At 37.3% G+C, this 27,611-nt stretch overlaps 1 protein-coding gene across 1 annotated transcript in view; it reads right to left on the reverse strand.

Annotated features, from left to right (window-relative positions):
* c11.1 (maestro heat like repeat family protein c11.1) overlaps positions 1 to 27,611 on the reverse strand; it is a 99,804-nt gene that overhangs the window by 19,101 nt on the left and 53,092 nt on the right. The window contains exons 5-10 of the mRNA XM_067785596.1: positions 9,233 to 9,872; positions 6,445 to 6,583; positions 5,001 to 5,125; positions 4,263 to 4,470; positions 2,360 to 3,045; positions 1,970 to 2,288 (exon numbers count right to left, since the gene is read on the reverse strand). Of these exons, the coding sequence (XP_067641697.1) occupies positions 1,970 to 2,288; positions 2,360 to 3,045; positions 4,263 to 4,470; positions 5,001 to 5,125; positions 6,445 to 6,583; positions 9,233 to 9,872 (2,117 nt within the window). The remainder of the gene's footprint in view (positions 1 to 1,969; positions 2,289 to 2,359; positions 3,046 to 4,262; positions 4,471 to 5,000; positions 5,126 to 6,444; positions 6,584 to 9,232; positions 9,873 to 27,611) is intronic.

Raw genomic sequence — 27,611 nt, forward strand, 5'->3', positions numbered from 1 at the left:
TGAGTTGTCACAAGAGAGGGCAATAATTTGTGCAAGTATTACTCAAATGAGAAATTATACATCTGTAGTTGTAGCTGAGAAGTTTATGACTAAGTAAAATTCTGGAAGCGCCTAGAAGATGCCACGAAGAAATCACAGAGTATAAAAGCATCAGCGGTAGAGGCGCTATGGGCAAGTTTGGATTAAGACGCTATCTAGCGAGCAATAGCAGTATTATTTTGATAGTAGAGTTTCATTTGAGCTATCAATCAGTTTGGTTATTAAGCAAGCTATTCGTTGCAAAGTTTGAGTGCATTGTGAAGTACTTTAATAAAGGCCATTTTGCATTATTAAATATTAGAGTTATTTATTCAACAGTTTAGTGATTCGAACTTGGCAGAGGGTTGCAAATAAGAGGATTTGCAAGTAAATTCGTTACAATATGTTCATTCTTCGTAGACGTTTCAATTATTACGTGAATTTCATTAGCTGCGGAAAGCTTGAATTAAAATTTAGCCTAACGTTGGTAATCAGCTAATTCTACGTTTATACTCAAAGCACTAAACTTCCGAAAAGCGAATTTTCATAAAATAAAATGCAAGGAAAGGTCAAATTGTACCAAGATTTAGAAAAATTTGCGGGATGTAATTACAAAATATTCGCAAATGCTTTAAACTAAAAAAAAATTTAGGTGGGAGTAAATGAGCAAATCATACGCATTGACCGGAACATTTTTGTGAGGAATGTGGTAAGAGTAGCAGGCCATCAAGAAAGTTTGGTAAAAAATATGGTAAGCTTGGTATACTGCCCTGCAAAAATCACGAGTACTCCATTCATGCATGTATGGAGTACTCGCTTTGGACCAAGGGAATGCTCCAAAATTAACCACAATTCATACAAAAAATATGATCCAATTAACATTGCGATGTCCTAGGACTGGACCATATACTCCAGCTCAGCATTACATCAGAGTAATCCATGGAGTACTCCAGTATGACACAAGTGGACCACATGATCCAACGATTTTTGCAGGGTAGTGCTGCTATTTTTGTGAACAGGTTTAATTTCTTATTTAACATAAAAGTTGTGTTTGAAAGACAGAGTAAACAACAAATATTGTGTATTATTTAACTTATTCAAGCTGTATTACAGATATCAACAAACTACATTTAATTGATTTGAAATGCAAAAATTATTCAACTTTTTTCTTTGCATATGAAGTGCTACTATTTTTGTGAACATAACTGTATATTAGAATGGGCCCGATTACAAACATCGAAAGCCAATGTCGATGTTTTGGAACCTAACATCAAAAAACTAAGAAAGTACATTTTGCTTACGGATCAGTTAAAAAAAATATATAATGTTTGGGTCCAATTGTTGTGGTTGTTGTTGTTGTAACGATAAGGTTACCCCCGAAGGCTTTGGGGAGTGTTATCGATGTGATGGTCCTTTGCCGGATACAGATCCGGTACGCTCCGGTAACACAGCACCATTAAGGTACTAGTCCGACCATATCGGGAATGATTTATATGTCCAAATAAACCTTCATGCCATACCTCCCTACCCACCCCCAAGTTCCATGAGGAACAATGTGTTGTACATTGTTATCTGGTTTGGCACCTCCCAGTTGAAAAGGTTGGCCGCATCCCTTTATTGTGGCAACACAAGTCTAAAATTACAGAAGGGTTGAAGAAACTGATTGAAATTTGAGTGTACATTGTTATAACGCCGGCAGTATAATATTGGCAATACTTGGGCGAATGCGGACACAGGACGTTCCGGGGCTTAAGCCAGACTGTCGGCGAAACGCTTATATATATATATATATATATATATATATATATATATATATATATATATATATATATATATATATATATATGTACTAGCTCTAAACTTTGCTGCTTAATTACCAGCCAACTCGCATTAGGTTATTTAGATAAAATACGTAATATCTTCATTACAAAAACTTAAACCACACACTTACTCGTATTATAGTCGCCTCGCCTTCACTCAAATGTAATAAAATCGGAAAAAGATTTGCAATCAATTGCTCGTGTAATGCTTCTGTAGACGCGGAATTCGGTGATATGCTGCCATTCGCATCATGCGCTTGTTTGGACTCACACAAATCACCAAACAAAATAATCGATGCTTCACGTATTTCAATTGAATAACTACCAAAAAATGGGCGTATGCGTATAGCCAATGAGACATGAAATGATTCCAAACGATCGCTAGGCAAAGTTTGTAAAATGCGCGCTAAACCACGCATACTTTCCAATGGTATATTTATAAGACAATCACTGCAAACGAGAATAAGATCAATGAAATGACGAATTAAGAAAAATGTAATGCACAAAGCACCCACACTCACCCAGCCGTATCATCGATACCCTTAAGTAATGCCGTAACTGCAGCCTCTGTATACTTTTCAATATCATGCTCAGTCAAACTACCCACATAACCTAATCCCTGTATGCTGATACCACGCACTATTGCGTTAGGATCACTCAGTGCTGAACTTAAGTGCAACATAATGATTGAAGATATCTCACCACATGGTTTCAACGGCACTAAACGCGAAAACAAACCTACAGCTGCTATACGCTGACCGTCATATGGTGATGATACATATTTACTGAGTGCAGTAACAACATGTTTCATTGTACTCGAAGCAATTTGAAATTGATTTACTAAACCAATAGCCATTGGCGTTAATAATTCAATATAATTTTTCAAATCGGTGCTGCTGGCTAAATGTGTATGCACTGTTAGTACGGTAGCTAATTGTTCCATTTCTAAATTGCCAAGGAATGCTTGAAATGTTTCTAAGACGATTTGACAGGGATTCAATTTGATTAGTTCCTTATTTGGTATGAAACCAAATTTCGATTTTGTCGTGTTGGATACTGAGTTGTTATTAGAGGTGTTGGCGCCGCCTTGTTGATTGTTTGAGTTGTTTTGTTGATTGCCTGTGTGCATAGGTGGCGCTAAATTTGTGTAGGTGGCCAAAGATGTTAAGAGCATTGTAAAGATTTCGGGAAAATTTTTGCTTAGTTCCTGTTCAAAAAAGAAAATAACGAAAAGTTAAAATAAACAAGTAAAGGTGTCAAAGTTCGGGTGTAGCCGAGCATTATATACTCAGCGTGAGCTTCAATGGCACATTTCATTTCAGATAAATTACTTTTCTACATAACACGTGGCGCCGCCCGTTTAAAAAAAATCTCTCCCCATTTCCTCTTACAATAAAACTTGATAAGTGAAAAATCATTGATTCAAACCTATTTTTTTGTTAAGTTATAGGTTATTATTCTAGTCTACGTACGACTCTGTTAAACCTTTTAAACTTGTTTTATATCTAAGTTGCCGTGGTCTTTAACCGATCCCGTCCACTTTTACTAGAAATATTTTCTGCTATAAGGAAAATATGTGTACCCAACTTTTTTACGATATGTAAATTTTTCTTCGAGTTATGGCTCCCGAAACATTGAAAATTGCTTAGACGAAAAAATGGGCGGTGCCACACCCATTTTTTTTTTTAATTTAAGTGTTTTCCAATTTAATGTTATAATTCAATTTAGAAAGTAAAATTCTATTGATACAAAGCTCTTTTTCGCTAAGATATAGCTTATTTTATTCGTCCACGACCCTTTTAAAAATCTTTTATATAAAAGTGGGCATGGTCCTTAACCGATTTCATTAATTTTTCTTCAAAGCATTCGTTATAGTAAAGGCAACCTCTGCATTACGATGTTACGATAGGTTTAACGATTTTTGATTTATGATTAATATTTGTAAAATTGATTTTATCACAAGTGGGAGGTGCCACGCTCATTTTAAAACTTTTTTTCAAATTTTTATCAAGAGTCTCAATATCAATCCACATGTCAAATTTCAGCATTCTAGGTGTATTATTTACTAAATAATCAGCTTTTTTGTGTTTTCCAAAATGTTATATACATAAAAAGTGGGCGTGGTTACCATCCGATTTCGCACATTTTCAATACCAATCTATTCTGGGTCCAAATAAGCTCGTGTACCAAATTTGGTGAAGATATCTCAATATTTACTCAAGTTATCGTGTTAACGGACGGACGGACGGACGGACATGGCTCAATCAAATTTTTTTTCGATACTGATGATTTTGATATACGGAAGTCTATATCTATCTCGATTCCCTTATACCTGTACAACCAACCGTTATCCAATCAAAGTTTATATACTCTGTGCGCAAAGCACGCTGAGTATAAATATCATTTTTGCTTGAGTACGTATACCTCTTTAATATCCTTGCATGGCATAATCTCTTTTAGCGCACAAAAAATAGCGAATGGTTGCACGCTAGCAATTTTTTGACGTTCATTCGCCGGTGCTTCATTTGACTCGAACAAACACGAGGAACTTAATATTTGTAAGAAATTTTCTAAAAGCGCGCCAGTCAAGTCGGCATCATTGGCAATGAGGTGCCAGTATTCAACGATATTGCTGCAACAAATTGAAAAAGTTAAAATATTTTTAAATTTATCTTATTTACTTAGGCCGGGTTTTTCAGTGCTGGTTTAAACTCCAGTTAAAGTTGACTAGAGTTTAACCCTGCCACTTCGGCCGCTTAAGCTGAGATGAGCAGGAAAATTGTATGTTATCGAACAAAGCTCTAACTCTAACTCTAACTGATAACCCAGGCATTAATAAACCGTTTTTTATGGTTAAGTGCCGTTTAGGTTAAGTTGAACTGGTCTCTGAATGAAGACCTCAACTAGACTTGGCAAATACTATCTCCAAAGGGGCCTAGAATATTCCCGCGGCAGGCATGCCTGTTGTAAGAGAATACTAAGTAAAATTCACAGACCTAGAAGGTTTCACGTGACCATATCAAATCGTTGCCGAGATGATCGAGCTAGTGTCATAATGATGCTAGTTTTCGAAAATTACCGGACCGCTATCTACAAAGGAACCGCAAGAGTGTTATATCCCCTGCGAACTATCTAAGTGGGTATTGAAATTTTATTCCTTACCTTTCATATGGCAATTGTTGTGTTAACATTTCGAAGCAAACCAGTTTTGGATGATGTTTTGTAAGCGCTACGAGAGCTTTTAATACACCCGACCGTGCACGATTTATATCACAATTTCGAATAGCCTAAATGTAGAAATGTTTTGTGATTCAAAAAGACATATCGCACACTAACTACAAAAGAGTCATAACTTAAAATTTTTCAAAATCGGTTTTTCCATAAACCAATTCACAGTACACATTTCTAACTGCCCCTTAAATTTCGTTGTCATTATTTTCTTCTTTAACTGGAAAATTACCGTTATGCCAGTTTTGGTGTTGATTGCATCGCTTGCGCTGTATCAACTAATGAGTATTATTTTTAGTTGTGTCAATGTGCTTAAGAATAGAGTTGTGCTTTTTCGTTCATTTCAGAGATTCGAATCTTTCGTTCTTTTTCTGATGAACGAACAAGTTGTTCTTTTTGTTCATTTGTTCTTTTTTTTTTCAAGCAAATTTGTTCACTGCTGCTCGCCCCCGCGGAAAAAGCCAACAAGTATAGATTGGGGTGTGTATGCAGCAATGCTTTGTGTAGGTATATTTAAATGTGTTATGAATAAATAAGTTAATATATATATATGTATAATTAACTTAAAAAAAAAGTTACAAATTTCGGAAGATCCAGGAAATTGAAAGAGTACAGACACAAATTGTAAATATGAACTTTTCAAGTTTAATAAATGTAATAATTAGTTTCTTACAAAACATGTTTTTCATAAATAGTCCATACATATATTGTTGTAGCAGTGCCACACACAAAGATGACCACACATATCTTTAGTGTAAGTGGCATCATCGACATTCGTGCTCATTGTGAATTTCTGCGTATGTATGTTCGCGAACGAGATGAGAGAAAGAATAACATGAGATGAAACGAACTAAAAGAACAAATAGAACCGAAATCGAAGATCTAGTTCACTTGTTCAGTTGAGAGACCCGGCCAATTGAACAAGTTCAGAACGAAACGACCCAACTCTACTTAAGAACAAGTGAACAGTTTTTTTACGCATAAAGCGTATTATTTTAAATTCTGACTATCATGTTGCAAAAAAGTTTTAACTTTGCTGTGTATTAATTAAAATTGTGTCTTTTTATACGTAAAGAGTAAGTAATTTTGCTTGTATTATTGTGAAATGTGGCTTTTTTGATGAAATAATTGTCATATATAATTGTCATAAATAGTCATAATTCAAAATTGCTATATATTTTGTCCGTAAACAAATAATTGCAACAAAATTTCGTCAATTCATTTTATAATGAAGGTCTCCTTCTTTGTAAAACTGGATTTGAGTATAACATTACAGACGTTTTCACATAACCGTTTTTCTTCTCTCCTGAACATTAACATTTTTCAAGTTGTAACTCCTTTGTAGTTAATGTGCGATATATGTAATTTTCCAACTTACGCTTAAGCTCTCTTTGACCAGATCCGGGATAGCGTGGAACAATTCGGACCCTTTGTGCTGAATAAAGAATTTCAGCACCACTGAAGCGCCAATCGAGGAACTTTGTTCTGGATCGCAAAGTCCTTGTAAAAGAGTCTTACTGAAATATACAGTCTTACATGAGTATAGAATTTAGACATGTGGTCGATAACAAAAATAATCATGGCAAAGTGTATTTAATGTTACTATTAGGTAATTTAGAATACATAATGCGGACAACGTCAATAGAGACCATTTCTATGAGAAACTAGAAAATAAATACAATAACTGCCTCGCCATGACATCGACATTATGCTTGGCGACTTTAACACTACATTCAAAAAATTCAGTCTCTATAATTCAACATGTCCGAATTGGTTCAGACTAATTGACTCCGCTGCAGCTAAAAATGTTATCATCTGCAGACTGCGGTAAAAGGATGACATTTAGGGTCAAGCTGCCTACAAGCCCTACTATTGAGAAGAATCGTAGAAACTCTTTTTCCGACACAAGATTACTGGACCTATCATAGTGAAGACCTCGAAGGTATGGAAATCCCAGAAATAACATAGCAGGAGGTACTAGATGCAACACAAAGATTTGCGGACAGCAAGTCTCCAGGACCGGATGGAGTGCCAATTATAGTTCTTATAGTTCTTAAATCAGCGATAAGGTCTAGAACATCGGTATTTACGGATCTCTTCAACGCCTGTTTCCAAGAAGGCGTCTTCTCTCGCTCATGGAAACGTCAAAAACTGGTTCTTTTGTTGATACCTGGTAAGGTTCTCGAACGTATTATTAGTGAGAGTATGCAGCAGACCCTGGAAATCAAATAGATTGGATTTCGAAAATCGAGATTCACGATAGATGCAAGTTAACACGCTGGCGGCACCCAACATGTTGCATTCCCACAGTCCAGAAATACACGTGCCGCTGTGTCAGCACAAATATTGTTCCTATATTAATTGCAACCCAACTCCCTCGTCAAGGCCAAGCTCATTTCACCATAACGCGCAATAGCATATCATACTTAGTACCTCTGGCTAACATTAATTGGAGACGCAATGCGCTAGACGTTGCGTCAGCAAATTCTAATTCACACGATTATGAAATAAGGCAATTGCAGAAGTGCACATTTCTGCAATGCACGAAGCCCGTGGGAAGTCAAGGCCAAGGTAGCTCGTATGCGGACGGCGCATGTGTCTGGCTACAGAATGTAGCTGCGCAAAATGTTATAAAAGGAAGCAGCAGATCATGCAGAGGGCAGTTGCGTCGGGGTTCTTATACTAACTACTATCGTACTGTATCGAATATTAAAGCAATAAAATTGTTACACTTTTACTTAAAAAGCTTCTTTTTTGTTTTTGTATCCAGGGCAAGTTGGCCCTTTAGTTTCTTTGGGTATTGAGCGGGCACGGCAGCTTCAAGGAATATCTACATAAGCGTGGGATAGAGGAGGATCCTTTCTGTCCTTACTTTCCCTCCGAATTGGAAAGAGCAGAACATGTAATATTTCACTGCCCTCGTTTTCACGGCGAAAGACTCTCTGTACACAGAGTTTTTGGAGAGGAACCTTCCATTAGGAATTTAGTTGCACGAATGTGCGGCCAAATACATTGTTGGACTGTCGTGAGCAAGATGGCTTTTATAGTAATGACGAAATTGATGCATGCTGAAAGGGAGCGCAGAGAAATGCGCATACGAAGTAGTGGCGACTAAATCGCCATAGACCATGCTTTCCGCACAAAAATAAAAAAACCTTCTCCAAACTTTGGGAAATTGATAGTGCTTCAACATGTTTTTCCAATGAGGGGTGAATATCGAGTTGATGTCTTTTCTCCAAGGTGCAACCACCAAAGCCGTCTAAACAGTGCAAACAAAGTTGTTTAAAGTGCAAAAATAAACAACATATTTTATATAATTTTCATGAAAATACTGCAGTATTGGAGTCTAACATTTGTGCAATTAGAAAACCACATTTTAGCACAAGTTAGGAAATAGCATTTTCTCAACTTGAGAAACAGCACTTTTTGCTATATGCAAGCAAGAAACGTTGAGAAAGCAATGATTCTAATAATAAACCAAGCTTAAAAGCTTATTGGATTGCTAGGTAGCGAGGGAGCACGAACACGAAACCCAAATCCCTATTATGACGAAGTAGCAAAGGCAATATCCCTTCTAAAAATATGGAGGCGACGGGCTAACCGCTGCTGTGTTGAAAGAAGGAGGCGACAAGTTGCTAAATAACAGGCATCAACTTCCATGCAAAACATAGTCGGTCTCCCCAATCGAAAGAAAACCGCAAACCGTATCGTATCTAGCGTATTTTGTGAGCGACTGAAGCTCATCGAACTGGACGGATTCATCAGTGCGGCTTCCGATATGGTAAATTTGCCATCCACTAGATTTCCACGACGTGCCAAAATTCTGAAGAAGACACACGATAAATGAATCGAGATGCACTAAATTTTTGCCGGCTTCGAAGGAGCTTTTGACAGCGCGAAAAGGAGCAGCTATGTCTAAATTTGAGTTATCTACAAAGCTTATAAGCCTTTGCCAAATGATGTTAAACAACCTCTTCGAACCATTCTAAATCAAACAGGGATTCTTTAACCTGATGCTGAAATTTAGCGCCAATTAATGAATATATAAATGAAGTTTGATAACCCAGTTAAAGGTATATGAACACCGAAACCGGGATTCAGAATAAGTGTGGTGTGACAAAGATAAATTATAAAATATTAAACAAATGTCTAAGTTGTTTACTCACCAAAATTGTAAATATTGAAAATTGGACATGTGTAACGCTATAATTTTAGCAATTTCACCAGCCAAATTATAAATAATTTTCGGATCATCTGTAATCATTTGTTCCTTAACCAACTCAATCTCCTTCACCCAATCGGTTTCGCTATTGGCAACGGTGAGCGTTTCATATATACACGAAATTTCAAGAGTCTTTTGCAATATATCCACCGACACTTGACGCACAGTGCCATTTGAATCAATACAACGTGGAACAATTTTACCTAACATTTGGCCAGTTTGATTGAATTTCGATGGTGCCTCACAACCGATTTTCATTGATTTAATATAAACGTCCAAGGCGTTATTGAAGACGTGTGAAGCGCAAACGCGTACTTCGGAATTCTTATCTCTTGTCCACGATTCCAATATTGATATTATTAAATCGAGTGTAGATGGTGATGGATCGGTTTCAATGATTGCCTTTGCGAGTGCATTCAACTCGGGCAATGATTCATTCAAATGTTTTGCCAAAAAACTATTACGTTCATCTTCTTCTGGAGAATCAAATTTAATTTTTAAATGCTGAGCGCACGTAAAGAAATTTTTGCAAGCAATCTCAAATATAACACTGCCATCAATGGAATCCGCGGTATCAACTCCACCTGGAAATTTGAAAGGGAAACATTTTTAAACTAATAATAAAATAATTTAAAAGAAAATTTTTTTTAATTAAACGGTTTTATTGAAAACAATACTTACATAAAGTAATAATAAGACTAAAAGTTAGAAAATAATTAGGTAGGTCCTAGGTAGTAGTCATCACACTCCTCATCAATCTAGGGCGTTGATCAGACAATTAAATAAAAGCGTTGGGCGCGTGAAATTTCTAAATATGTGAGGCGTAGCATAACCTTATTATGGTTCAGTTGGTCTTACTTATGCCTATCAATAGAAATTTGACGCGTCCAACGCTTTTATTTAATTGTCTGATCAACGCCCTAGATTGATGAGGGGTGGGATGACTAGTACCTAGGACCTACCTAATTATTTTCTAGCTTTTATTATTATTATTACTTTATGTAAGTATTGTTTTCAATTAAACCGTTTAATTTAAAATTTTTTTTTATTATTTTAATTTCAAGTGTTTAGTCTTTATTTAATTGCCTATTGCTTCTCATTCTATTTAGTTCATTTAGTGACTTATTATTTCAAAGATTATTTCCTAACAATTTGTTACAATCTAAGTCCTCAATACATAATCCTTCCAAAGACTTTACTCGACTCTGCGCCACGTATGCTTGTCCCTCCTCCGACTCCAAAATATTTTTATGTCTCTTCTACCGGATGTAATATTTGTTCCAAATATGAGTCAAATCGGACATCATAGGTCGCTTTCTATTCATGTATGTATTATGTGTTCCAAATATGGACCAAATTGGACCACAACAACATAGGTCGCTTTCTATTCTTGTATGTATTATGTGTTCCACATATGAACGAAATCGATTTTTTTAAATATTTCGATCCATGCGCCATCTATCGGAGTTTTTTCTTATTATTGCATTGTCATCGGGTTCTGAACTATATTACAAGTTTCAAGCTTGTAGATTATCGGGAAGTTACTTAAATTTTAATTACAAAATTCGTGCCGACCAGCCTGTCAAGTCTAGCTAAATCAAACCGTTTAATTATAACAGTAAGGTGGAGCACATTTTTTAAGTAACTTGTTCCTGTAACTTATAGGTCCTCTGGCCTTTGATTTCAAACCCAAAGGCTTGATTTCAAACTCAGAAAAGGAGGATGAGTGCCTTTAAAATTTATTCAAAGCTCATGGTAGACCCACATTTAGCAATACGACAAGAAAAGAAGCCAATAACACAAATAACAACAGGACTGTTTTTGGAATAATTTCCAGACGTCTTCGGTACTATTTTGAAATTGTTTTGAGGATAATCTTGGGGATGTTTGGAATGTTGTTTGGGATCATTTCGGGATTTTTTAAAGAATCGTTTTATTTAAGGATGAAGGTTGTCCTAGTAATTTGGGGATAATTTCAGGATCGTTTTAAGGTTTTACCAGGGTTTATTTGGGGATTGTTTAGGGATCCTTTCCGGCACTGTTCCGAAACCATTTCGGGTTATATTATACTATTTCAGATGCATTGCCGGTTTTTAATATAATAAAGAGCTAGCGGTAATATCAGGACTATTTATACTCAGCTGAGCAGAGCTCACAGAGTTTATTAACTTTGTTCGTATAACGGTAATCCGTAACGGCATAAACTAATCGAGATAGATATAGACTTCTATATCTCAAAATGATCTGGACGAAAAAAGAAATTCATTTAGCCATGTCCGCCCGCCCGTCCGTCCGTCCGTAAACACGATAACTTGAGTAAATTTTGGGGTATCTTGATGAAATTTGGTATGTAGGTTCCTGAGTGCTCATCTCAAATCGCTATTTAAAATCAACGAAATCGGACTACAACCACGCCCACTTTTTCGTTATCGAAAATTTCGAAAAACCGAAAAAGTGCGATAATTCATTACCAAAGACGGATAAAGCGATGAAACTTGGTAGGTGCGTTTACCTTATGACGCAAAATAGAAAATAAGTCAAATTTTGGACAATGGGAGTGGCACCGCCCACTTTTAAAAGAAGGTAATTTAAAAGTTTTGCAAGCTGTAATTTGGCAGCCGTTGAAAATATCGTCATGAAATTCGGCAGGAACTATACTATATGTGTGCTAAATAAAAATTAAGTCAAATTTTAACAAAAAATTTAATATCTTTACATTATATAAGTAAATAATGTCAACATTCAACTCCAGTAATGATATGGTGCAACAAAATACAAAAATAAAAGAAAATTTCAAAATGGGCGTGACTACGCCCTTTTTCATTTAATTCGTCTAGAATACTTTGAATGCCATAAGTCGAACAAAAATTTACCAATCCTTGTGAAACTTGGGGCATAGATTCTATGACGATAACTGTTTTCTGTGAAAACACGATAACTTGAGCAAAAATCGATATATCTTTACTAAACTTAGTTCACGTACTTATCGGAACTCACATTATCTTGGTATAAAAAATGGCCGAAATCCGACTATGACCACGCCCACTTTTTCGATATCGAAAATTATGAAAAATGAAAAGAATGCACTAATTCTATACCAAATATGAAAAAAGAGATGAAACATGGTAATTGGATTGGTTTATTGACACAGAATATAACTTTAGAAAAAACTTTGTAAAATGGGTGTGACACCTACCTTAAGTAGAAGAAAATGAAAAAGTTCTGCAGGGCGCAATCAAAAGCCCTTGGAATCTTGGCAGGAATACTGTTCGTGGTATTACATATATAAATAAATTAGCGGTACCTGACAGATGATGTTCTGGGTCACCCTTTCTGGGTTCACATTTTGGTCGATATCTCGAAAACGCCTTCACATATACAACTAAGGGCCAATCCCTTTTAAAGCCCTCATTAATAGCTTTAATTTGATACCCATATCGTACAAACACATTCTACAGCAGACCTGTTAAATTTGAATTAGAATTAGTAATCAATTAATTAGATGCCTTTTTTAATGGCCAATGATTATTTCAATTGCTTTCCGAAAAAAGCAATTAATAATTGATTACCATTAGAAAAAAATTAAAAAAATCATAATTTCTTCCGATTATTGAAAAAAATAAAAAAAAAAAAAAATAATATTTGATTATTTTTGATTTTTTCGATTACTTTTGGTTTTTTTAAATTATTTTTTATTTTTTTTATTTTTTTAATTTTTTTTTTTATTTTTATTTTTTTCCGCTTTGTTGAAAGAAATAATCTCCTTTGTTGCATGCACGGGATAATTTCTACATACAAGTACGTTTTGAGATGCAATAGTAAATCGCAAGCGCTTATCGAGGCGAATATATACATGCATCATATAGGGCGAATGGTATATGAGCGTTGATCTAAACATATTCTCCGGTAAGTATACACACATCTGCATATTTTACTACACTCATTTTATAAAATAATGTGGGATCGAAAACGGCGGTTTTTCTAAATACCCAGACAATATGTAAAAAATGTTGGATTCATAGGTTGGCATCCAAAAGCTTTCATTTAACAGCGATTCTTTATGGTGTCACCCTTAAGTCTAGCCAATTTTGTTATATCCAAAATAAATATATCCACTATTTTGGTTAACGTTATGGCTATACACTGATTATTTTGTACATACAAGTACATTGCTGGATGTAACGGTATATCGTGAGCGCTTATCTAGGCATATGGGTACATACATACCCACCTACAAATTATCGTGTCTATAGATGTATCCGACGAATACCTTGCGGGGGAGTGCGTATTGTTTTACGACAAAACAATATGCTCAAACAATATGTATGAGTAATACTACCTAGGTTGATGGTTGATAGCTTCACTTCCAACTGGAGCGATCCTCTAAGTTGTTATTCATCATCATGATCAGTTGTCTAACCAAAGGTGTTTATATCCCAAAAAAAATTTATTAACATACATATGTCCATGTACATTAGATTGAAACTTCTTTTTATTTCCTTATGATTTTACGCCTAGGATATTTCCTATAAAATTTTAAGTTTTGCATAGGGAGCCATATTTTATTACTAACAATGGAAATTTCAAACACATTTGTTTGCCTATCATACATTATTATTTTCGGCATGGTTGGATATTTTACAAGAATATATATATGTGACCCGGTCTATGAAAAGGTGGCTTATGACTCAAAAAAGGAATTGGGAGAAACAACTGTTAAAGATAAACAATGCATTTCTTCAGTTTCTTAGTAGCAGTAAGATTTTTTTTAGTCATAAGCCACCTTTTCATAGACCGGGTCACATATATACAGTGTACTCTCTCCTAACGGATACCTCTCTTAAGCGGACACCTCTAATAAACGTACAATTTTTTCAGTACCAAAAAAATCCTTAAGCATTTTTTAAGTTTTTCCCTTTTGAGCGGACAACCCTCCCATAACAGGACGCGGACACTTGCTTTTTACCCCAAAGGGCTTTTTAATTTCCCATAACCGGACAGCTTACAACACTTTTTTTCATTTACTCTTTACCATATTCGTACAGCTGTTGCTTAAAGCCAAATTAAACTTCCTTAACCCTAACGCTATAGTCGTAACCATACCCATATCCATAACCATCTCAATGTGATCGATTAATGGTGCCTTAACCTAAAAATCGTGAAAATTTCATAAAAATGATGAAAACGCAAAAAATTACAAACATATTCCCCAAAAAATAAGTATCTTAGTCATAACGTATCCAAAACAATGAAGAAAATCTAAAAAGAGTTATTAAATTCACCAACTCAAATATCTTCTTGTGTGTGTACGTACGTGAATCGCAATGCCTAAAGTAGTGTTGAGTATTAAAGACAAAGTTAATGTCATTGAAATTCATAAGAAAGAAAAACTCAGTGTACGAGAGTTGGCAAAGAAATGTAATATCAGCAAAACGCAAGCTGCTATCATTATCAAAAACAAGATAAAATTTTAAGTTTGTGGGACACTGACGTCAAACCGGAGAGAAAAAGGAGTCTGCTGAAGCCCAAAGGCCTTAATATTGATAAATTGTGCTACGAATGGTTTGTGAAGGCTCGAAATAAGAGCATTCCTCTGTCAGGCACACTTATAAGGAGTAAAGCTAAAGAAATTGCAGTGAGACTCAATTACGACGATTTTAGTCCATCATCCGGCTGGCTGGGAAGGTTCAAAAAACGTCACAACATAACTTTCCGTACAATTATTTTGTACACAAGACTTTATTCTTTAATTTATGAACCTCCTAACTCAGTCTTATTTGTATGTATTAATATTCTTGTTTTGTAAATAAAACTGTTTAAACATTCATCAATAATACTTTTCTCATAAGCGGACACCTCTCATAAGCGGACAAATTTGGCAGTCTCTTAGGTGACCGTTTAAGAGAGAGTACACTGTACATTTTAAAAGTCTATAACAGCGGTCGGCTGCTAATACGTGCCCTAAAAGACTTAGATTGACCTCAGTATTAATAATCCGAATGCGGAAAACAAAAATTTTGAGTCGTTCAAAATATATTAACGAATAAAAATGCTTATATATGAAAAAGCTCTCTAAATGGGACGAAGAACACTCACATAGTGGCGATGATATGAAACCAATATTACTAAAATAAAGCGAACAATATGATAAACTTTGATTACAAAACAATCAGTGCATAGCCATAACTTAATCCAAAATAGCGGATATATTAATTTTAGATACAAAACAAAATTAGCTTGACTTAAGGATGAAACCATTATTATTTTATATAATGAATGTAATAATGCGCATATGTACTTACCTGAGAATATGTTTGAAGCAACACTCATATACCATTCGCCCTATATGTTGCATGTATATATTCGCCTCGATAAGCGCTTACGATTTACTATTGCATCCTAAAATGTAGATACCTGTATGCATGCAACAAACGAAAATTTTTCTTTCAACCAAGCGGAAAAATAATCAAAAAAAAAAAAAATCAAAAATAATCATTACTTTTGATTATTTTTCTGATTTTTGAATTTTTTTTGATTATTTCTGATTTTTTTCAATAATCGGAAAAAATCATGATTTTTTGTTTGATTATTTTTTTAATCAATTGAAAAGTGGCAGATCTAGTTTCCAAGATATCGGCGAAAATATGAAAATACCCATTTTTGCAGAACACTACTTCATATAGGTAGGGCAAAAATTTGTAGTTTTAATTTTTTCGTTTTAAACTGTTGAATTATACATTATACTAATTCCCATAAACATTTCTTGCCTTCGCCTCCTTTCAGTATCTTCAGTAGTTTGGCCACTATGCCAAAAAGCGTTGAAAAAATTGTGAGAAAAAAAAGACATTTTTTAAAAAATTTCAGATTTAACCACTTTAAACTCGGAAAAATTCTATGGACGAAAAAAAGTTAGCCCTCCTCTGTTGTAGGTAATTTAACTACGAAAATTTTAAGCATACCAGGGGGCCTACTCTGTATTGCGATGCGAAAGGCAGTGCGATGCGAAAATAAATTGCGATGCGAAAGGTAATTGGAACTCTGTAGCGCTATCGCATCGCTAACAATGCCGCTTTTTTATTTTTCGCAAATTTTTTGCTTGAGTATGCATCACTGACCAAACGTCAAAGAAAGAGAACAAAAGAAATAAGGCGATTACAATTTCGGCAAACGATTAATTTTTGTTGAACAAATAAAAAAATGGATTCTGTAGCATTATGGGACGATTTAAATGAAGAAAGGATTGAGGAGGATTATAAGAGACAACTCCAACATTATGAATCTCAGCGATCAAAGGTAATTTAAACGTTACAAAATTACTCATATACTATTGCTTTATGTTCTATCATTAGTTTTGTGCAGAATTTTCGGCTTAATAAGGAAGCCTTTTTGTATGTGCTAAATAGCATTAAAAGTGAGTTGAAAACTCCACGGAGAGCAACGGCAGTTCCTGAAATAATAAAAGTTTCTACAACGTTGAAGTTGTTTTTGCGTTGGGTGTTTTAAGTAACCCTTTGGCCTAATCTGGGTGTATTGCCATGAAGTCCACTAGGATTTCAAATTGTTGCTTTTGTGTTTTTGTTTTTTGAGTTGTCCTATATATTTTTAAAAGAATGTACAATGAATATAAAGATATCAATTTATAAAATCATCAATTAATATTTACATATTTGAACAATGCGAATGCCTATTACTTGTAGCAAGAAAAATGCGAAAATGAATGCTGTTTGACATTCGCTTTCGCTATACAGAGTGCTGGCAATGCGAAAAGGGATACAAATTGCGAATGGGCAAAATGTGAATGCGAAAGTCAAAATATGCATGCGAATGTCAAGATACAGAGTACCGATTTTGCGATTTCGCGTATTTTTTCTTTCGCATCGCAATACAGAGTAGGCCCCCAGTACAACAATCGGACATGCCTTTGAGACTATAGCCCCGTTAACTTGCAAGCGTCTATTCTACAATTCTTTAGAGACAATTTTTATTATACTCAGTTGAGCAGAGCTCACAGAGTATATTAACTTTGATTGGATAACGGTTGGTTGTACAGGTATAAAGGAATCGAGATAGATATAGACTTCCATATATCAAAATCATCAGTATCGAAAAAAAATTTGATTGAGCCATGTCCGTCCGTCCGTCTGTCCGTTAACACGATGACGTGAGTAAATTTTGAGGTATCTTGATGTAATTTGGTATGTAGGTTCCTGGGCGCTCATCTCAGATCGCTATTTAAAATGAACGAAATCGGACTACAACCACGCCCACTTTTTCGATATCGAAAATTTCGAAAAACCAAAAAAGTGCGTTAATTCATTACCAAAGACGGATAAAGCGCTGAAACTTAGTAGGTGCGTTGACCTTATGACACAAAATAGAAATTAAATAAAAATTAGCAAAATCGGATGAAGAACACGCCCACTTTTTAAATTTTTTTTTTTTTTTAAGTCAAATTTTAACAAAAAATTGTATATGTTTACTGTATATAAGTAAATTATGTCAACATTCAACTCCAGTAATGATATGGTGCAACAAAATACAAAAATAAAAGAAAATTTGAAAATGGGCGTGGCTCCGCCATTTTCATTTAGTTTGTCTAGAATACTTTTAATGCCATAAGTCGGACAAAAATTTACCAATCCTTCTGAAATTTGGTAGGGGCATAGATTCCATGACGGTAACTGTTTTCTGTGAAAATGGGTGAAATCGGTTGAAGACACGCCCAATTTTTATACACAGTCCACCGTCTGTCCTTCCGCTCGGCCGTTAACAGGATAACTTGAGCAAAAACCGATATATCTTTACTAAACTTAGTCCACGTACTTATCTGAACTCACTTTATCTTGGTAAAAAAGATGACCGAAATCCGACTATAACCACGCCCACTTTTTCGATATCGAAAATTACGAAAAATGAAAAAAAAATGCCATAATTCTATACCAAATACGAAAAAAGGGATGAAACATGGTAATTTGATTGGTTTATTGACGCAAAATATAACTTTAGAAAAAACTTTGTAAAATGGGTGTGACAGCTACCATATTAAGTAGAAGAAAATGAAAAAGTTAAGCAGGGGGAAATCAACAGCCCTTGGAATCTTGGCAGGAATACTGTTCGTGGTATTGCATATGCAAATAAATTAGCAGTACCCGACAGATGACAGAGGGCCACTCGCTGTTAAAACCCTCATTAATACCTTTAATTTGATACCCATATCGCACAAACACATTATAGAGTCACCCTTGGTCCACCTTTAAGGCGATATCTGGAAAAGGCGTCCACATATAGAACTAAGGCCCACTCCCTTTTAAAATACTCATTAACACCATTCATTTCATACCCATATCGTACAAACACATTCTAGAGTCACCCCTGGCTACATTTTTGGCAATATCTGGAAAAGGCGTCGACCTATAGAACTAAGGATACTCCCTTTTAAAATACTCATTAACACCTTTCATTTGATACCCATATCGTACAAACACTTTCTAGAGTCACCCCTGGCCCACCTTAATGGCGATATCTCGAAAAGGCGTCCACCTATAGACCTAAGACCCGCTCCCTCTTAAAATGCTCAGTAACACCTTTCGTTTGATGCCCATATTGTACAAAAATTCTAGAGTCACCCTTGGTCTTTATGCCGATATCTCGAAAAGGCGTCCACCTATGGAACTAAGGATCACTCCCTTTTAAAATACTCATTAACACCTTTCATTTCATACCAATATACTACAAGCACATTCTAGAGTCACCCCTGGCCCACCTTTATGGCGATATCTTGAAAAGGCGTCCACATATAGAACTAAGGATCACTCCCTTTTAAAATACTCATTACCACCTTTCATTTGATACCTATATCGTACAAACACATTCTAGAGTCACCCCTGGTCCACCTTTATGGCGATATCTCGAAAACGCCTTCACATATACAACTAAGGCACACTTCCTTTTAAAGTACTCATTAACACCTTTCATTTGATACCTATATCGTACAAACAAATTCTAGAGTCAGCCCTGGTCCACCTTTATGGCGATATCCCTAAATGGCGTCCATCCATAGAAATATGGCCTACTCTCTCTTAAAATACTCTTTAATACCTTCCATTTGATACACATATCAGACAACAACATTCCAGGGTTACCTTAGGCTCATTTTCCTACATGGTGATTTTCCCTTATTTTGTCTCCATAGCTGTCAACCGAGTATGTAATGTTCGGTTACACCCGAACTTAGCCTTCCTTATTTGTTCAAACTACGTTTTTATTTTTTTATAACGTTTTATTATAGACATATGTTTGCACGTTAAACTGTATTCAATTGAGTAATATGAGTATAAATCAGCAATTCAGTAAAAAACAACAACGACAACAACATTAAATACATACATACCTATCTACATCTAAAAAAAAAGTCAAATGGAGCGATTTTACCTTACTTACTTACTTAATTGGCGCTTAACCGTCTAAACGGTTATGGCCGTCCAACAAGGCGCGCCAGTCGCTCCTTCGCTCCGCCAACCGGCGCCAATTGGTCACAACAAGGGAGTTTAAATCGTTTTCCACCTGGTCCTTCCAACGGAGTGGGGCCGCCCTCTACCTCTGCTTCCATAGGCGGGTTCCGATAGAAACACTTTATTGGCCGGAGCATCATCTTTCATTCGCATAACATGGCCTAGCCAGCGCAGCCGCTGCGTTTTAATTCGCTGGACTATGTTGATGTCTGCGTATAGCTCGTACAGCTCATCATTAAATCTTCTTCGGTACTCGCCATCGCCAACGCGTAGAGGTCCATAAATCTTTCGAAGAACTTTTCTCTCGAACACTCCCAAAGCCGCTTCATATGCTGTTGTCATGGTCCATGCTTCTGCCCCATATAGCACGACGGGTACGATAAGTGACTTGTAGAGTATGATTTTCGTTCGCCGAGAGAGGACTTTACTTTTCAATTGTCTACCTAGTCCAAAGTAGCATTTATTGGCAAGATTGATTCTTCGCTGGATTTCAGTGCTAATGTTGTCGCTAGTGTTGATTCTGGTTCCCAAATAAACTAAGTCTTTTACTATTTCGAAATTATGGCTGCCAACAGTAGCGTGGTTGCCAAGGCGCTTATGCGCTGACTCTTTGCTGGATGACAGCAGGTACTTCGTGTTGTCCTAATTCACCATCAAACCCATCTTTACCGCTTCTTTTTCCAGTTTGGAGTAAGCAGAACTAACAGCGCGGGTGTTTAGGCCGATGATATCAATGTCATCAGCATATGCCAGTAATTGCACGCTTTTATAGTATATTGTTCCAGTGCGGTTAAGTTCTGCAGCTAGTATAATTTTCTCCAGCATCAAATTAAAGAAATCGCACGATAGGGGGTCACCCTGTCTGAAACCTCGTTTAGTTTCGAACGGCTCGGAGAGGTCCTTCCCAATTCTGACTGAGCTGATGGTGTTGCTCAACGTCATTTTGCACAGCCGTATAAGTTTTGCGGGGAAACCAAATTCAGACATAGCGGCATATAGGCAGCTCCTTTTCGTGCTGTCGAAGGCGGCTTTAAAGTCGACGAAGAGGTGATGTGTGTCGATTCTCTTTTCACAGGTTTTTTCCAAGATTTGGCGCATTGTGAAAATCTGGTGATGGTAGATTTACCAGGTCTGAAGCCGAACTGATAAGGTCCAATCAGCCGGTTCACGGTGGGCTTCAATCTTTCGCACAATACACTTGAAAGGACCTTATATGCGATATTAAGAAGGCTGATTCCACGATAGTTCGTGCATTTTGCAGTATCCCCTTTCTTGTGGACTGGGCAAAGAACACTTAGATTCCAACCGTCGGGCATGCACTCCTCCGCCCATATTTTACTAAGAAGCTGCTGCATGCGCCTTACAAACTCCTCGCCGCCGTACTTGAGTAGCTCCGCAGGCAATCCATCAGCGCCCACGGCCTTGTTGTTTTTCAATCTGGTTATTGCTATTCTAACTTCGTCATAATCGGGCGGGGGGACATATATTCCATCATCATCAATTGCGGGATCGGGTTCTTCATCTCTGCGCGGTGAATTGCTGCCTCCATTTAGGAGAGCAGAGAAGTATTCCCTCCATAATCTAAGCACTCTCTGGACATCAGCTACAAGGTCGCCGTTCTTATTCCTACAGGAGTTTGCCCCCGTCTTAAAACCTTTCGTCTGTCGCCGTATTTTTTGGTAAAATTTTCGGGCGTTATTCCTGGTGGCTAGCAGCTCAAGCTCCTCGCACTCACGCCTTTCTGCTTCTGCTTTTTTCTTCCTGAAAAGGCGTCTCGCTTCCCTTTTCAACTCACGATAGCGTTCACACACTCCTCTTGTCGCGCTCGCTTTTAACGTAGCCCTGTAGGCAGCGTCTTTTCTTTCGGTTGCAACGCGGCATTCTTCATCGTACCAGTTGTTTTTTCGTGGCCGCCGGTAACCAATTTTTTCCTCGGCGGCAGTACGAAGTGCTTTGGAGATATGCTGGCACTGCTCCTGTATTCCTTCAGGATGAGTTGTGCTCTCAGAGAGCAGGTGTGAGAGTCGAGTTGCGAAATCATTGGCAGTCTGTTGTGATTGAAGCTTTTCGACGTCTAGCTTTCCTTGTGTTTTTTGTTCCTTGGTTTTAGCCGCGTTGAGGCGGGTGCGTATTTTGGCTGCAACGAGATAATGGTCCGAGTCGACGTTAGGTCCTCGGATCGTGCGCACATCTAAAACACCGGGGGCCATGCCTTCCGTCTATCACAACGTGATCGATCTGATTGCGCGTATTTCGATCAGGAGACAGCCATGTAGCTTGATGTATCTTTTTATGCATAAACCTCGTGCTGGATATGACCATGTTTCGAGCACCGGCAAAGTCAATCAGCCTCAGTCCGTTAGGAGAAGTTTCATTGTGTAGGCTGAACTTTTCGACTGTAGGGCCAAAAACACCTTCTTTGCCCACCCTGGCGTTAAAGTCGCCAAGCACGACTTTTATATCATGACGGGGGCAGCGCTCGTATGGGCGTTCTTATTGTTCATAAAAGATGTCTTTCACCTCATCGTCTTTCTCTTCTGTCGGCGCATGGGCGCAGATGAATGATATATTAAAAAACTTTGCTTTTATTCGGATAGCGGCGAGACGCACGTCCACAGGCGCGAACGCCAGCACTTGGCGACAAAGTCTCTCTCCCACCACGAATCCGACGCCGAAACTGCGCTTATTCGTATGGCCACTCCAATAGATGTCACAATTTTTAACCTTCTTTCTTCCTTGCTTCGTCCAACGCATTTCTTGATGGCGGTGATGTCAGATTTTGCTTTGACGAGGACATCAACCAGCCGGGCATCTGCACCAATCCCATTCAGGGAGCGGACGTTCCAGGTGCATGCCCTCAATTCATTGTCCTTCAAACGTTTGCCATGGTCATCATCAATAGAGAGTGTATTTATCCGAGGCTTGTTGTTATATTTCATTGGAGCGGGGGTGAAAATATTACTTGCACGTTTATATAGCGAGCCGCTTGCTCCAAGACAGACGCCCGCTTGCAGCCGCTCCTAGAGGTGTACAGACGCTGCCGATGAGATCTCCCCCGGCTAGCCCTTAAACCGATTATGTCAGAGTGGCCTAGCCAGGTTGTCGCCTTCTCACATTAGCTCACCGCTAAACGGATGTTTAGCGGCTACCCAGAGGATACTTGGCCGCAAGCGACCGGCAGTAGTGAGCTGGTTGAACCGCATGCAAAAGAATCGCTCTGGCCATTCCCAGGTGAATGGCGGTCAGAAGCTTTCCCCACTTTCGTGAACTTCTACACACGGCTCCACCCTCCTCGATTTTACCGTAGTGGTCAATAGTAAGGGATGTGGGTACTTTTAACTACCCGTTTATAATTTTCTGGGTTTGTCTCCCGTATTATTGTCCAGCAATGATCTCCCATCATTTCTTCATTCCAAAAACCTTGGTAACGCTTTTCAAAAATTATGAGGTGTTGGTGAAACCTTTCACCCTGTTCATCACTTTTAGTACCTAGGTTTGCGGGAAAATTATCCAAATGTGAATGCAAAAAATCCATTTTGAGGGACATGTTGCATTTCATAGCACTGTAGTTTTTCAACAAGGCTTTGACCAACTCTCTATAGTTGGGATCTTTGTTGTTGCCAAAAAATCCACTAACGACTTGCTTAAAGCTGTCCCAAGCCGCTGCTTCTACTGATGATAAATTATTCGCAAAATTTTCGTCTTTCAGCAACTTTCTAATTTGCGGACCAACAAATATACCTTCTTTTAACTTGGCTTGAGATATTTTAGGGAAAAATTTCGTTACGTACTGGCAGGATGGCGCGTCCTTATTTAAAGCCTTTACAAAATTATTCATTAATCCTAATTTGATGTGAAGTGCTGGCAAAATAACTCGTTCGGGATTTACTAAAGGCGGGTTTGCGATATTGAAGGCACCTGGTTCGTACTCAGCTCTTGGTGACCAGTTTTCCTGAATATAATGGGGTTCTCTAGCACGGCTGTCCCAAAGACAGAGAAAACAGCAATATTTAGTGAAACCTCCTTGAAGTCCGAGAATTATAGCTACAACCTGGGACGTATTTCATATACTATTTAACATATACTATTTATTGTACCACCGAAACTGCTAAGCTTTAAGTCCGCACAAATTTTCTAATTAAATTGTTTATATTGAATGAGCTCAAGTAAATTGGATATGCTTAAATAAGTTTCTTTAGTATTCTCAGAATGTGCCACTGGTATTGACGGTAACGAATTTCCTTTATAGAGTAATGCTGCTTTTAAACTATGCTTTGAACTGTCTATAAACAAGCGCCAATCATCCACTTTATTTTCTGATTTTAGTGATAAACCTTGCATGTCATTGCAGTAGCAAATATTTTCACTTTTAGTAAAGAAAGAAGAGAAAGTCTTGTGTCTATTTCGAAATTTGGAAGTACTTGTCACTTTTGCTTGAGACTTCAAAACTTATAGCTGGCCTAGGTATGGGTAAGATATAGTCATGTAGTTTTGGTTTTTTAGCTGATGCCACATTTGGATAACTTATTAATTTCCTCTTTTTTCTCGTTTTACCTTTAAGGTCTATCACGCAAAAATAGCACTGGTCGTGGTTAAAGGGTTCAGTCCACATCACTGGAACACCAAACTTCATATTATGACCTTTACCCAATACCCATCTCATTAAAGTTAATCTACAGGAGGCGCAAATAAAATGAGGTGTCCAAGATTTATCGAGATTTTTTACACGGAAACCGAAATAATGAAAGTATGCATTTTTGACAGAATTTGTTATTTTCCGAGCTGAGTTTCCGAAAATATAATGTCCGCAAATAAAGCAAAAATCATCCGGATTACTTTTACATTTAAAACCTCTTTTGTAACAAGCCATTTCGTAAACACATCCACCGATATCTATATATATATAAAAAGAAGTGTACATTTTGATCGTCACTCCATAACTCGAGAACGGATAGAGATTGCCATGAAATTTTTAGGAAAGATACAGGAAGGAGAGATGATGGTTAGTTGATTTTGAAATCCCAAATCGGTTTAGCCATTCTTGAGTTATGATTTTTTTTTTTTAGAAATCCAATATATAAAATTCTTCTGTCACGGTTTTAGAGGCTTAACTCCTCCGAAACGGCTGAACCGATTCTCATGAAATTTTGTGAGCATATTGGGTAGATCTGAGAATCGGCCAACGTCTACCTTTTTTTTTCGCTACGTGCCTAGAGTCTTGAGATCAAAACGTGTACCCGGGTACCCCTAGAATGTGTTTATACAATATGGATATCAAATGAAAGCCGTTGATGAGTGCTATAGTACAGGATAATTTTCATACCCCTGGGTGACTAGGGTCTCGATATATAGGCCAAAACGTGGACCCGGGTACCCCTAGAATGTGTTTATACAATATGGATATCAAACGAAAGCTGTTGATGAGTGCTATATTACAGGATAATTTTCATACAACTGGGAGGTTAGGGTCTCGAGATGTAGCCCAAAACGTGGACCCGGGTACGCCTAGAATGTGTTTATACAATATGGATATCAAATGAAAGCTGTTGATGAGTGCTATAGTACTGGGAGGCTAGGGTCTCGAGATATAGCCCAAAACGTGGACCCGGGTACCCCTAGAATGTGTTTATACAATATGGATATCAAATGAAAGCTGTTGATGAGTGCTATAGTACTGGGAGGCTAGGGTCTCGAGATATAGCCCAAAACGTGGACCCGGGTACCCCTAGAATGTGTTTATACAGTATGGGCATCAAATGAAAGCTGTTGATGAGTGCTATAGTACAGTAATTTCATACAACTGGGAGGCTAGGGTCTCAAGATATAGCCCAAAACGTAGACCCGAATACGCCTAGAATGTGTTTTTACTTTATGGGTATAAAATTGAAGCTGTTGATGTATGCTTTAGTACAGAGTAAGTTTTACACCACTGGGTGACTACGGTCTCGAGATATAGGCCAAAACATGGACCCGGATACCCCTAGAATGTGTGTGTATTATGGATATCAAATGAAAGCTGTTGCTGAGAGCTCTAAAGTTCATTGTGATATTCGATTTAGTCGCATCAACCTGGCAAAACTTATAAATATGCATGCGAAGCCGAAATAAAGACAAAAATTAATAATACCCACATACCTATTTACATACATACGTCCTATTCGATTTGCCTGAAATTTCGTATACAAATTTGCCTATATTAGTATTTACGATGCTTTTTTCCGGGAAGTATACCAGAGACGGACTGGGACTGGAATTAGGACTAGGAATGGGACTGAGACTGAGACGCGGAGTGAGACTGGGACTGAGACTCGGAATGGGACTGGAACAAAATACATACCACCCTCTGGGACTGGCGATAAGAGATGAAGAAGAAGGAGAAAAACTTGAGAGAAGAGAAAAGAGAGAAGGAGACTGAGAAAGAGATAGAATGAGACGAAGATGGAGAAAAAGACGGAGGGAGGAGTGAATAAAAAGATTAGGGAAAAAGTATGGAGGGGTAGGGGTGAGTTAGACGGAAAAAGCTTATTAAAATGTATGCAAATAGGCCAAATTTAGGGCAGAACAACGTCTGCCGGGTCTGCTAGTAGTATCTATAAATTTGCACTATAATTTCCAAAACAAAATTTACAGCAAACAGTAGTGACAATTAAATACTTGATGTCTTTTTAAATTTATTAGACGCTAAGGTAGAGTGACCAAATGAAATGTCATGCCAATTTTATCAAAGTAATACTAAAATTTTAGGATAGACGCTTGCAATTTAACGGGGCTATAGTCTCAACGGCACGTCCGATTGTTGTACTGGTATGCTTAAAATTTTCGTAGTTAAATTACCTACAACATAGGAGGGCTAACTTTTTTCGTCCATAGAATTTTTCCGATTTTAAAGTGGTTAAATCTGAAATTTTGTAAAAAATTTCTTTTTTTTCTCACAATTTTTTCAACGTTTTTTGGCATAGTGGCCAAACTACTGAAGATACTGAAAGGATGTGAAGGCAAGAAATGTTTATGGGAATTAGTGTAATGCAGGCATGCTTAACCAACGAAACGATATCATTTCGTTACGATAATCAACGTTAATAAACGAAACGAAGTCATTTCGTTTCGTTTATTAACGTTGAGATCGTCAAATTAACGAAATGATTTCGTTTCGTTTTCTGCCATATCAAAACGAAATCAAATCGTTTATGTTGATTATTAATTTCAAACTATGCTGGCAAAGCTGATTGATGGCGGAGTCATTAAAGGTGAAAGCATTATCCAAGCTGATTGCAACTTTTCTCATGAATTTTGACAGTACGAACATTTCTCAGAGTATTTTTGACATTACCACCAACGAATTACACAAACAAATTACATAGAGTTTGTGTGTGTATGTGCGCTCGTTGTTGCCACCTTACGGCTTCACCATGGCTATAGCATTGCCAGCACAATTCAAACATAAAGTATGACGTTTTCGTTAACGTTTTTAAGGCGTCCACATATAGAACTAAGGCCCACTCCCTTTTAAAATACTCATTAACACCATTCATTTCATACCCATATCGTACAAACACATTCTAGAGTCACCCCTGGCTACATTTTTGGCAATATCTGGAAAAGGCGTCGACCTATAGAACTAAGGATCACTCCCTTTTAAAATACTCATTAACACCTTTCATTTGATACCCATATCGTACAAACACTTTCTAGAGTCACCCCTGGCCCACCTTAATGGCGATATCTCGAAAAGGCGTCCACCTATAGACCTAAGACCCGCTCCCTCTTAAAATGCTCAGTAACACCTTTCGTTTGATGCCCATATTGTACAAA

The sequence above is a fragment of the Eurosta solidaginis genome, chromosome 4 (genome assembly GCF_040869045.1).
Source record: "Eurosta solidaginis isolate ZX-2024a chromosome 4, ASM4086904v1, whole genome shotgun sequence".
Classification (NCBI taxonomy): Eukaryota; Metazoa; Arthropoda; class Insecta; order Diptera; family Tephritidae; genus Eurosta; species Eurosta solidaginis.